This window comes from Euleptes europaea, chromosome 3 (genome assembly GCF_029931775.1).
Source record: "Euleptes europaea isolate rEulEur1 chromosome 3, rEulEur1.hap1, whole genome shotgun sequence".
NCBI classification, from domain to species: Eukaryota; Metazoa; Chordata; class Lepidosauria; order Squamata; family Sphaerodactylidae; genus Euleptes; species Euleptes europaea.
Genome location: NC_079314.1, coordinates 43,980,333 through 43,993,666, shown reverse-complemented (window position 1 = coordinate 43,993,666; position 13,334 = coordinate 43,980,333). Strand labels below are relative to the sequence as shown.

At 43.0% G+C, this 13,334-nt stretch overlaps 1 protein-coding gene across 1 annotated transcript in view; it reads right to left on the bottom strand.

Annotated features, from left to right (window-relative positions):
* Positions 1 to 13,334, bottom strand: part of SEMA3C (semaphorin 3C) — a 159,720-nt gene that overhangs the window by 82,159 nt on the left and 64,227 nt on the right. Inside the window, exons 2-4 of the mRNA XM_056845836.1 lie at positions 10,893 to 11,053; positions 8,771 to 8,833; positions 22 to 141 (exon numbers count right to left, since the gene is read on the bottom strand). Of these exons, the coding sequence (XP_056701814.1) occupies positions 22 to 141; positions 8,771 to 8,833; positions 10,893 to 11,053 (344 nt within the window). The remainder of the gene's footprint in view (positions 1 to 21; positions 142 to 8,770; positions 8,834 to 10,892; positions 11,054 to 13,334) is intronic.

The window sequence follows — 13,334 nt, the reverse complement described above, 5'->3', positions numbered from 1 at the left end:
TATAACCAATAAAACACTTACCTCAGACCTTCGCCCTCTGTTGAGATAGGCACACACAGGACTGAATGCTCCACTCCCACAGACATATAGGTGAGTGCGGTTGAAGGTCTGGATCACACGCACAAAATTACCACAGCCATGCTATGGAAAGAGAGAGACAGAGAAAAAAGAAAAGTTTATGGATCTACACACATAGACTGCATGACAGTGTTTGTTGGTGTTTGTTCCAATTTTAACACTGACTAAAGTATGCTTTCTTTTGGCCTACTGTATTCATTAGCATAAACACAGTGTTATCAGAAGTGATCTTGAGATTTTCCCATGTATTTCAAAGCACAAACTAAGCCGCTTTGCTGCAGAAAGGAAAGTAACTTTCAGTGTAATGTGCAAAGTGTGAATTGGCAAGCTCCCCCAAGATGAAACAGGACCTCTACAACCACTCTGGAAGTCACATGCTGTATATGGAGTTCTGTAATTCTCCTTTCACACAAGAAGCATGGCATGAGGAACCAATATCTAATCATGTCTCCTATCCCACCTGCCCTCCTGTCTGTGCAGGCGGAGGGAAGAGGTGAACATGTACCTATTGCTTCACACTTGCCAAAAGGGTTGGCTACCATAGTTGAACCATAGTCTTATCTAGCCACCATAGTTGTATCTAGCCACTGATTGCTTCCATGGTAGGTTCTTGCCTTATGGTAGGGAAGCCAAGCCAGCAAGACTTGGTCATTAGAACATTCCCTTCTGAAAATACTTTGAAAACCTCTCCGTTCTGCACCTTGGCTTTGCAGCCACATCATAGTTAGAGGGAGCAAACACAATGTTTGCAGCCCTGTCTAACTTGTCTAGACAGCTTCCCTCAACAGAAAGCCTGAGATGCTTACAGCAGAACCCCTGGGGGACCTGAAACATTTCCCCATGCTTTCAATATGGGGCAAGATTTCCAAAGCCACACTTCCAGAAAAATGTAAATATGTGCTTCTCTGTGTGCTTCTCTCCTTCCATTCCCCCACTCCCTCTGTTCTTCTCTTCTGGCCATTGATCAATTCCTTCTGGTGCACTTTATACACAGATGTTTCCCTTCCAGATGTGATGTTAGGGAGGAAATATACACATCCACAAAGGTTGGCGGGGTTGGCGTGGAGATATAACATCAATCATTGCTCACAATTTACTTTACGTTCAGATGTTCTGTCCCATATAACACCTCACCCATTATATTGTGACACCTTTTCTTCCTGCACTCTGGGGTCTTACATCTAAAACATTCATCCACAAAAAACGCATCTCTGCTTTCTGGCAAATGGATCTGAATCATCACGCACCACATGCCCATTAGTATATGCAGTATGCTAAATGGCACATCATGTTCCCCATTTAAAAATAAAGATTACAGTACAATATAGATTGGAATCCTTCATTTGTACACTGTTGTTGGCAGAATTCAAACTTTTTTTTCTTTTGTGGATCCAACAAATGCCAGATAACAAAGCTATTACTGCATTCATTATAGGAAAGAAAGTTGTCTCTCGGAGTTTGCATACAATACCCAGATCACCCTTACTATAAACTGCATGCTCATTTGTGCAAGCAATATGCTTTTATCTGGCTCCCCGTTCCCAATCTAAATCTCAGACAACATCAAAATCTTGTCATATTCTGTGGCACATTACAAGAATATTAGTATCTGAACAGGTATAACTTCTATCACTGTGGAGATTCTGCAGAAAATCAGCTATGAAAAGTTTTGTTTCTCTAAGGATTGCTCTATGAAGGAATAATTTGACATTAACTGTCCTATCGTGCTTTCCTTTGGGCAAGCTGAAGACAAGTTACACAACTTAATTTTCCAGCTGCCTCAGGACCAAGCAGACATGACGCTGTGGGAGTTGTGATGGAATCTACTGGATGTTTTTAAAGTGGCTGCCTCTGCACAATGTCCCAATTCAGATTAGGAGCACAGCATAGCGGGGTGACTATTTGTACCTTCATATATTCAAAACAGGTTAGACAATTTCTGTGGGGGGGGGGCGGCCCATTCCTGAAGAGGGGAGTAGATAGCAGTAGAGAGGCTTCCCGGCCAAAAAAATAAAAGTTAAAAAGGCATAACCCCACTCCCCTGTGAAATTCCTCCATGGAGTTTCATGTCGTTATGCCAGCTATTTTGTTGGCGTAGCGACGCCGCAGTGTAGAGGGGACTTCCCAGGCTGAAAGGGGCTTGGAAGCTGCCTAAAGGAAGGTCCGCCCCCAGGAATGCCCCCCCTGGATGCCGGCACGGGGAGTTTCACTGGGACTATACTGCTAGGGATGCAAACCAGCAGCTGAGGCCCATGCTGTTGTGTTGCTCCCTGGCGCCGGCATAAGTGCCCCCAGGCCAGCGTCTGTGGCACTTATCATGCCAGCTCCTATGGCTTCAGCCCTTCCTTCTCACCTGGGAAGACCTCCCAGGATCAAGTCCTTTTTGGCCCTCAAAGATCAAAAATGTGGAACTTTTCCTATGCTGTCCAACTCAGTTCTCAAGTTATTTCTTAGTGTTGTGGTAAAAATCACTACCTTGCTAATTTCAAATTCACATGGTAGTGAATAAATGGATTTCCCTGAAAATCAGAAGTTGACCTCATGTGGCAAATAAATGCCAGTTCGCCATTCCTTTGAAATATCCACCCTATAAAAAACTGAAAGCAAAATTATGTCATTATTATTTTAGTACACAAGAAGGAAATGTGGGGATTGGGGGTAGCTCTCCGAGCTGCTATGACCATGACCGCAGATTTGAAGAAAAAAAATTAGTAAAATGTAACTAAAAATCTAACATAAGCAAAATGCCTGCCACACTCACCTGCCAGTGCACTGCATCTTATGCATGAGCATCAAATGACTATGCACCAGAAAATCTTCTGCTGTACTGTGGCTCAAAAATGAATAAAATATGGGATATGCATTTTCTTAGGAGGAGAAGCCAGGAGGTCCACATCTACCAAGGGGGCTGCAGCCAATGAGAGACAGCTTTGAGATTCAGGACAGGAACTGAATGTAGAGTGTGGGAATGAGCACAGACTCAGATATACTGGAAGAAAACATACCCTTTTGCTTCTGACTTGATTTGCCAAATCCATCCATCTCTGCCTGATCAGCCAGCTGAGCAGGGCCAGCCAGCCCTGATCCCAACAGCTCCCAACGCATCCAACAAAAGGAGTACAACACCATGAGAGGGTCTGGCTGTGATTGTGCCTGTCAACTTGGCAGCGCAAGGGCACTGCTGTGCATTAATGATGCTATGCCTACGCTATCCTGAGAGGCAAGGATCTAGCTTAGCATCTCCCTCTATTCTTCCCCCACCCAGTCCTCTGCTCACGTATAGCAGCTCCTTTTGACAGTTTGGTTAAAAGTGATAACTAACTCATCAGTCTCATGCCAATAAAGCTATAAAGGGATTTAAGAGTAAACTCCTTCCCGATCTGTGACCAAATCTTATTTACAGTTTGTTACGAATACATTCCTTCACTCAAATTTGGAAGGGTTTTTTTTTTCCATATAACAATATAATGAAACACATGTAAATTGGAGTAAGAGGATTACTCCAGTATATATTTAAGCACCTAGCCATCTAACCATAGGCATGTATACAAGAAGGTAAATCTCAATGGCTGCATCCACACATGTCTGGGTATTGGGCTATCTATCTTGCATTATAGCGATCACTTGCAATTGGTTTTTCCTGTGTGGACAAGCCAATCCAGTTGCAAATGATTGCTGAGGCACAAAAATAAGGCAATAGCTAGACAATCATTTGGGGTGGCAGGCAAAGAGTTCAATGAGGCTTCCTTCTGAGTAACTCCACTCTGGGCTGCAGTCTGCTTTCCCTTTACAAACCAGCCACCTGCTGCTTTCATTTTTTGCACTGATCTTGTTTGGTAATACATAGCACACTACTAGGCCCACAAAAAACAACTGTTAAGTAAAAGAAGTGACTACTGTTTTGCATAATAACAGGCAATTCTGAACCTTAGAATGTGTGATACATTAAAGAGTTGTAGTCATCGGGGGAAAGAGGCAGGCTCCAGGCTATCTTTAAAGTAATTAAACAAAAATCATTATAATCCATTACTGGTGGCATCTTAATGGAAATTGCTATGCTTGATTATGCTCTGGCAGAGCCAGTATTTTTCTCTTGAGAAGTATTGATCAAGATAAGATGAACTTGCAAAATAGACTTGATGTATTCAGATATGCTCCTTTTAGTTGCATGTTCATGCTTAAATGTTCTGTTATTATGGCACGGCATAATGCTCACATTATTTAATTCAGAGTAAGGTAAAATGTGCCGTCAAGTTGCAACTGACTCATGGGGACCCCATGAACAAGAGATGAGAAGAGGTGAGCAGAGGAGCAGAGGTGGTTTGCCATTGCCTTCCTTTGCAAAACAACCCTTGTCTTTCTTCATGGTCATCCATCCAAGGACCAACCATGGCTGACCCAACTTAGCTTCCAAGGTCTGAAGAGATGGGGCTAGTCTGGGCTACCAAGGCTGCTACGGGGAGGGGCTGTGGCTCAGTGGTAGAGCATCTGCTTGGCATGCAGAAGGTCCCAGGTTCAATCCCCAGCATCTCCAGTTAAAGGGACTAGGCGAGCAGGTGATGGGAAAGACCTCTGCCTGAGACCCTGGAGAGCCGCTGCCGGTCTGAGTAGACAATACTGACTTTGATGGACCAAGGATCTGATTCGGTATAAGGCAGCTTCATGTGTGTTCATGTGTGTTCATTACCAAATGCTGGCAAAATAGGATATTAGATAGAACAGCCACTGAATATTGTAAGGTGGGCCCTCAGACCCTCATTTGTAATGTGGATGCTTTATGTATAATTTCATAGAATCATAGAATCATAGAGTTGGAAGGGACCACCAGGGTCATCTAGTTCAACCCCCTGCACAGTGCAGGAAATTCACAACTACCTCCCCCCCACACCCCCAGTGACCCCTACTACCGTTTATACTCGAGTATAAGCCGAGTTTTTTAGCCATGATTTTTGGCTTTAAAAACTCACCTCGGCTTATACGCGGGTCAATACGGTAATTCACCTGCCAGGCCCTCTCCCAGCGCACTCCCGCCGGCCAGCTGATGGGCGGGCTGTCCCGCCTTCTCCCCCCCACCCCACCCGATCGCGCCTTCTGCGCGGCGGCGGCTTCTTCCCCATCCCACCCCACCCTATCGCGCCTTCTGCGCGGCTGTTTCTTCCCCCACCCCACCCGATGGCACCTTTTGCGCGATCACAGCTTTCGCGCCTTTTGCGTGATCGCAACCGCGCCTTCTGCGCGGCGGCGGCGGTTTCTTCACCCCGCACCCCACCCCACCCCGCCTTCTGCTGGGTGGCTGCGGTTTCTTTCCCCCCACCTCACCCGGGCCAGTCCTCCCGCTTGCCAGCTGACCCTGCGGGGCCTCCTGCGCACAGGGAGGGGGCCGCCGCCGCCACCGCCTGCCTGCGCGCCTGGAGCCCGGTCAGGTAAGCCTGTGGGGGGGAGGGGGTGCATTTCCCCCTCGGTTTATACGTGGGTGCCTAATTTTTCCCCATTTTTAGGGTGAAATTAGGCACCTCGGCTTATACTTGGGTCGGCTTATACCCGAGTATATACGGTACATGCCCAGAAAATGGCCAAGTTGCCTTCCCTCTCATCATCTGCCTAAGGTTATAGAATCAGCATTGCTGACAGATGGCCATCTAACCTCTTCTTAAAAACCTCCAGGGAAGGAGAGCTTACCACCTCCTGAGGAAGTCTGTTCCACTGAGGAACCGCTCTGTTAGAAAATTCTTCCTAATGTCTAGACAGAAACTCTTTTGATTTAATTTCAACCCGTTGGTTCTGGTACGAATTTCCTTTGTCCTGATGCTGGATTTCTTAACCAGTTTTGCCACAATGTATAACTTGGTATCAATTATTTTCATTTTTTTTTTGCTTTTTAGTACCAATGAGTCTTTATCAAGTTTATAAACTACATACACAGCAGTAATATAAAACTATATATTTCAAATTTATTTACAGTCAAGGACCAGAAGAACCTTTAACACAAAAATGTGTTAAAACTGTCTACTATTATTAATACAGTAAAATAATAATTCCCTTACCTAAATGCAAAGGCTACTGGGTGCTACTCCAACATTACAGGCATAGTCATATCTATATATGTACATACTTACATACAAATCTCTCTCTCTCTCTCTCTCTCTCTCTCTCTCTCTCTCTCTCTCTCTCTCTCTCTCTGTATGTATACTTGGTGTTAACAAAGATTACATTTAAATACAGGGAGTGCAGTTAATAAAAAAGATAAATTTAACAATTAATAATACTTTAGGCCACCTTCTTCTGCCTTATTAGACATGCCAATGCACAAAATCTTGCCACCTTAAGGGTAGTTTCATTAACGTATTCAGCAAGAAGAAGGGCAGTGTAAAAAGAATTTGGTCTGCCTGGATAGCTGTGCAAAATTGGGTTAATGTACCTGGTTTGGATCTCCTGGTAAAAGCAACAGTGTAATAGGACGTGTTCAGTAGATTCTACCTTGCCAGACTGGTAGGGGCAGAGGCACTGTGCATAATGGTTTATAGCTTGAAACCAGGCATGTGTTTCTAGAGACACTATAAAACCACATACATAAGAGCAGTATAATACAAATGATAATACAATAAAGATGTGCATTTAAACCAAATTTCGTCTGTTCTTTAATAGACTGAGTCTGATTGCTAAAATTAACAAGTCGGCAATCTCTTGAAATCTTTTGAAATGGCCTATGTCCTGGTGCCTCACTGGCTGTTTTTCTAAATGACATAACAGAAAGATTATGGGAGGGGCAGTAAAGCGCAAGAAGGGCAAAGGACTATCTAACTGACAGGGGCAGGTTTCGACCAGAAGAATTAGCCAGTGTTTCGACTGAAAGGGAAGGCATTTCTGTGCAACGTATTTATATTTCCTCCCAGTCATTGCATTATTCTCAGTGGAAATGGTTTTCTTGATTCTATGTAGATAGAAATGGCTCTTATTTGCTTGGCTTTCCATTCTTTGCCCTGTTGTTATAGGTGCTTACCTCCTAGGTACAAAGGGAAATGTTTTAGTTATTCTCTCTGCTTACTTCTGAGTAGGCCAGGTTAGGTTTGCTCCCTAAGATTCTCACTTGCATTGGGATACCCGTGAAAGCAGGTGGGCATATACCAAATACGGTGATCTTTTACTTATGTAGTTGTCCTCCAATTCAGGCATACATAAAGCAGAGAGTGGCAAGTTCTACTTGCTAAGGGAGGTTCTAGTGGTAAGGGATGCTATAACTTGCCCCCTTTACCTTGAACTCAGTCAATTAATTTTATCATGTGGGGGTGGGAGTGGGGGGAATGACAGCCAATAATTTGTTTCCTATTGAAAATCAAATAAAGAAACTAAGCAGGTATAATAACATACTAATTAAAAACACTGGAAAAGTGTCATGCATGCCTAAAAACTGCCCAACAGACTTACTGGAAAATCACACCAGAATTCAAATAGCATTTAGGTAAAACCTTCAATGGTCTTTCCAAATAAAAAAAATTATCAGTCATTCATTTAAAATTAACAACAACCATTCTGGAGAGCCAGCATGGTGTAGTGGTTAAGAGTGGTGGACTCTAATCTGGAGAACCAGGTTTGGTTCCCAGCTCCTCCACAAGAATGGTGGTGGACTCTTGTCTGGAGAACCAGGTTTGTTTCCCCACACCTCCACATGAAGCCTGATAGGTGACCTTCTCTCCAAACTCTCTCAGCCCCACCTACCTCACAAGGTGCCTGTTGTGGGGGGGGGATTGTTAAACCCCTTTGAGACTCCTTACGGTAGAGAAAAGTGGGGTATAAAAACCAACTCTTCTTGTTCTTCTTCTCAACAGGGAGTTTTGAACACAGAGTTCTATGATAAGGGTATAGCCACCCAAAAGGCCATACTTCTCATTACCATCCTTTTGTCATCCCCCACTCACAGATCCTTAAGTTGAACCCTCAGCTGATACACAGAGAGTTTGTAAAGAATTCTCACTACTGGTGCAATTTCTTGTCTTTCCAAGAAACGCTCATAGTGATGAACAAGTTCTTAACATGATTATAATTAAATGAGTGGTTGGTTGGTTGGTTTGACCCAGGACTAGAAGTTTAAATAATTGGCTCAACAGATGTCTCTTTTGTAGAATTTTTTAAAAAACAAACAAAAACAAAACAAAACTATGAATAATAGCTGTGCCACATTTACCTGCTTTAAGGAAATTCTGCTCTTTTTCTGACATCTGCTTGAAACATTGCTTTATAAACCAATAAAACAGCCTTTATGATCAGGAGTAAGTGCTTTTGGAATGCACAGGGTTGTTTTTTTTCCCCATACAAAAGGCTATGTATACCATCTGGGAGTCCATCCAGGCACTTACATTAGCATTAGATCAGCAATCTGCGTTATATTCTCTTGGAGGTACTCAGAGCAGGTTTTACTTGTGATATCCATCACTGGCTACAAGGTAAGCAAGACATGCACATTGCTGAAGGAAGAAATCAGGTTCTGGAAAAGGAGAAAAGTGCTCCTTTTTCCAGACATCAGTTGCCAGAGCTGCGGAAGTAATGAGTTTGCAACACAAACTTACCAGACCATTCGCTTCTCGGGGTATTAAAAGAAAACAAACCTCTCCTGCGTTGCTTTTGGCTGCACCCAAGGTGCCCCAACTCTTGCGGCCAGATATTTAATTAAAAGAATTGGTTAAGAAATACTTACGGTAGGATCCTTGCCAGCCATTTTGCACTCGTCAACTTTGTTTGCTGATGCTGGCCAGAAAATCTGTTCAGAAAAAGGAAAAAAAATACTTCCAATGGATTACATAATATTAAATGTACATTTAGAGAAAAAGGTCATAATTCCCACCTTGTTCCTGCTACCACATTGCCTTCAGGGTTTTTGTCTGAAATAGGACAAGTATTTCCTTCATATTTTTCTCCTTCAGAAATTCAGTAAAGGTAATGAAGACTCACACACCATCTTAGGTTAATTTCTGCTGTAGTTTAACTATGCCTTAAATATTTTTTTTTCTTAAACTAGAGCATTCCAGAACTTTTCTTAAATTACAGCATTCCAGAAAGAAGCGCTCAAGAGTTAATGGCTGCATTTGTCATCTTGACTTGGGGCAGGCTGATACAAGCCTCAGACATAATGCAAACAAATACTGGGAAACTGCATCAAAGTAGAAATTGAGAGTGCTTGGTTCAAACTCCCAGTCTTCCAGGAGGCTTACACGGGTGACCTTGAGCTAGTTACGCTCTCTCTCTCAGATGAACTGACATTGCAGTGGTGGTATAAGGATAAAGTGGGGAAGGGAGAAGGATGAGGGAGCTCCTCAGGGGAAGGATGGCATGAAAATGCACATTTGTGGAAGCAGAGCTGTAAAATGTTGCAGCTAATCTGGGCCTCAGGAAAACTGGAGGGGGGTGAGAAGAGGTAGCAACTGGCCTGGTCCTGCAGGGCAGACTCCCGTTTGTTCTCTGCTCTCCACACGAGCATTGGTGCATGTTGGAGGGGGAGGAAGCCACGTGTGGCACCACAGCTTCATGTGCACTGGGCAGGTTCAGCCCTGACAGCCACTAGCAGTAGGAGGTCATGGCCATGTTGAACATCATCCAACTTGTTTCAAGGTCACTCATATATTACATTGCAATTAATGGTGACTTGAGGTTAGGGTTGCCAGCTCCAGACTGGGAAATACCTGGAGATTTTGGGGGTGAAGCCTGAGGAGGGCAGGGTTTGGAGAGGGGAAGGACTTCAATGCCATAGAGTCCAATTGCCAAAGCGGCCATTTTCTCCAGGGGAACTGATCTCCGTCGCCTGGAGATCAGTTGTAATAGCGGGAGATCTCCAGCCACCACCTGGAGGGGGGCAACCCTAATTGAGGTAGAGGGAGGTCAGAGCAGGTTTCAGATATTTTGTTTCCTCGAGGAAGTTACACCCTTTCTTTCCTGGACCTGCATAACCAGATGCTGAATCCAAGCTAAGCCATTACTACAACACCACAGGGACTTGGCTAAGACCTGGCTGCCGGTCTGCATAGTAAATGGTGTCTGTCAGCCAGCGTTGGGAACTCTGAAACTGAACCCTGTATCTGTTCCTTTAACATCCATTTGAGCTGCAGTAAATATTAGGGGATGTTATTTACCTTCATGCCTTAAAAAAGCTTAAACTGTGTTTTCCAACTCATTGCACTTACGTTAAAGGGACAGGACATTTGTCTCCTAGCCAGCTGACATCCCTAATGTCACTTTCCATGCGTTCAGTGGCTGGGAGTAAGTTGAGCCCCCAGTCCGCCCCTCATTGTGACGTTCCAAGCAGTTGGTTGGTTGGTTGGTTGGCTAGTCTGGACAACTGGCCTAGAGAAGATGTCTGATTCACCTTGCACTGGAGTTTTGTTCTGGAGAAGGCCATTTGGAATTTGGGTATATCTGAATTTAGGGGAAGCATTCAGGGTGAAAAAGGTGGGGAAAGAGGAATGTCTTCCTTCTAGTGAAGTCAGTGCTCCCACTAGGGGAAGGGATGATGGACACAAGAGGATATCAAGGGAAAATGACATCAATGTGGGTAGGAAGGTTCAAAAACCTGCACTTTCCTGCCCACAACAACCTTTCCAGAAAGATCATAGCAAAGGGGGTTTGGCAAAGACTGCAACAAAGCTCAGGAAAACCCAGAAGGTGAATTGGTTGCATTACAATGTTATGTTGTGTTCTGGAAAAAGGCTTCCAGTTTGGAAGGCAAGGCAGAGAAAAAGTCCATGTTGAAGCAACTATACTGTTCCTCCCTTCATTTCTGAAGCCAAAATCATGCACTTAAATGACACTGGATTTTATAAACTTACACTCAGGGGGTCCTGGCTTATATTATTGATATTCAAAGACAGAATGTGATCTTTGCTGCCCACGTAGATCCGGTCCTGATCTTCATCCATCACTAATATCCTGTAGTCTAAGGGGTGGTGGGAGAGAGCATAGAACTGAGAGGTCTTGGTTCCCTGCAGCTCTGCAAAAGAAAGACAAACCACAGCTTAGACAATGAAGTCATTGGTTTTACTCACTTGTATAATTGTGTCTCAATAAAAGATGCACAGTGCTAATAAAAATGCAGAGATTTAGTGAGACCATCAGCAACTGAAGTAAGAATGAATTAATGTTCCTATCAGAATCAGAGTGCAGTGAACTTACTTACAGGTAAGTAACCAGCCATGCTCATAAAGCATCTGGAATAGCTTTACCCATTCATCCAAAGCACACTGTTGTTTTAATGGAAATTATTATTTATAGCTGTGCTTTTTAAAGCACATCATATATTAAACTAATTAATGAGCACATCACACATTATGACAGCCCAGGATCAATAAAAAAGCCCACAGAAATACATTTCATCTAACATTACTAAGATATCAATTAGCCAGAATCAATTTGGGCCTATTTAGTTTGGCAATTATTATGTCATAAAGAAATGTTTCCCTATTCTCAAAATTGATTTTTGTAAAAACTCCTTAATGATTAACTTTGCTTTGTTTAAATATTGCTTGCTTCTAAAAAGTAGGACAACATATAGACAGAAAAAATGCTTCTAGTTTAGAATATTTAAAGTTTCTGAGGATCTCAGCTCAAATTTTCTAACTCTGCTAGGATCAGGCAGCTACAGTTCAGGGCTATAAAGATTATTAATAAAACAGCACAGGTATCACCAAATATAGTGACAATGGGTCATAGTAGGAACCAAAGTGTTTCATTGCTGTGCACTGAGGGAATAGACAGCTATTGTGTTACTGTGGCCCCTTTCAAACTGCCATTATAATCCGGTTGAGCAGTGGGTTGCTAAGGGATTTTTTGTGTCAATTCAGACACAACTGGTTTGGCTTCTGGCTGCTAATGGTTTTTTAAAACCTATTCAGACAAAGCTGCTTGCGTCCCGTTGGCATCGCGGGGCTCTGCTGCTTTTTATGAAAACTGCTTTCTCCCGTTTTTGGTTCTTCCTTGTGCTTCTGAATCGCTCCAGTGTGCTATCTGAACTGTCTGCAGTGCTTCTGAAAGGACCGCTATTGTTTTCTCGCCTTTTTTGATGGTGCATTCATTTCAAGACTTTTTAAAAAAATGTTCTAAGATGAGCGCTATAGCACCATAGCAATCCAATGCATCCCAGTGCTGGTGATATAGCAATTCAGTGCTATGTCACCAGCATTCATATGTATTGGATTGCTATGGTTCACAACATAAAAACAACAACAAAAAACTGAAAAAGAACATGCTGCTGGAAAAGGTGAGAAAACTATAGTGGCACTGTTTGAACTGGCCAGAGCACTTTAGAGATGGCTCATAGATGGATTGAAATGAGCTGTATGAACACCCATCTCTGTATCACTTTACTCAGAAATGGGCCAACAATGGATGACATGAGGTTAAGAACAGTAATCTGAAAAAGGCCTAAGTCAACGTTAAGTCAAACAAAGTTTTGTTTGAATGTTGTTTTTCTTGGTTTTAATGGTTTTTAAGATGTGGTTTTTTGATGTTGCTAATTTTTTAGCTGTTTTGGTGGTCATTATGGGGGCAGAAAGCTTGGGTATACATTTTGTAAAATAAATAATACTTAAATAACACATTTTAGTTCAGAAGAGGAGATACATGGGAAGTAGAGCCAGTGGCAAAGAGGGCAAATCCACATGCCCCCCTTTGTAGATCCTACATTTCACTCCATGCTAAACACTGAATAGTTTGTTTTAATGATAACCACTGAATGAATTCTTGTTACTACTACACAAAGTTTTCATAAGTATGAGCAGTATTTCATGAATAAATCCATTCATTCTGCAGAGGCCAAGTCATCCAACGCTTGCACAATCTATAGCACATCCCCATCTCTGCATTAGTTTTGGGGGAAATGTCTTCAGTCTTTTCCACTTTCATCCTCATCAATACCCAGTCTTTTGAATATGGTTACTGATTGTTTGGATACAGAGTTAAATGTTTTCATATAATCGAATTAGTAAAATGGCCATCATTTTGATGGATGTGGAGTTAGCATTGACAAATACCACACATGTGCCTGTGATAGACTGAACACGTAGGCATGAACCATTCCCAATCCATGGAGCAAGTTCAAAGAGGCAGTTTATAAATGAGAACAGTATAGAAATAGAAGATACAAAGCATCTAGGAGAACTGAGGCAGAGTTGTAATCAGGGCAGGGCCGCCAAGGGGGAGGGATTGGGGGAACAAATTCTTAGGGCCCAGGTTAGAGGGAGGGCACCGAAGCCAGTGTCATGCTGCAGTCACAG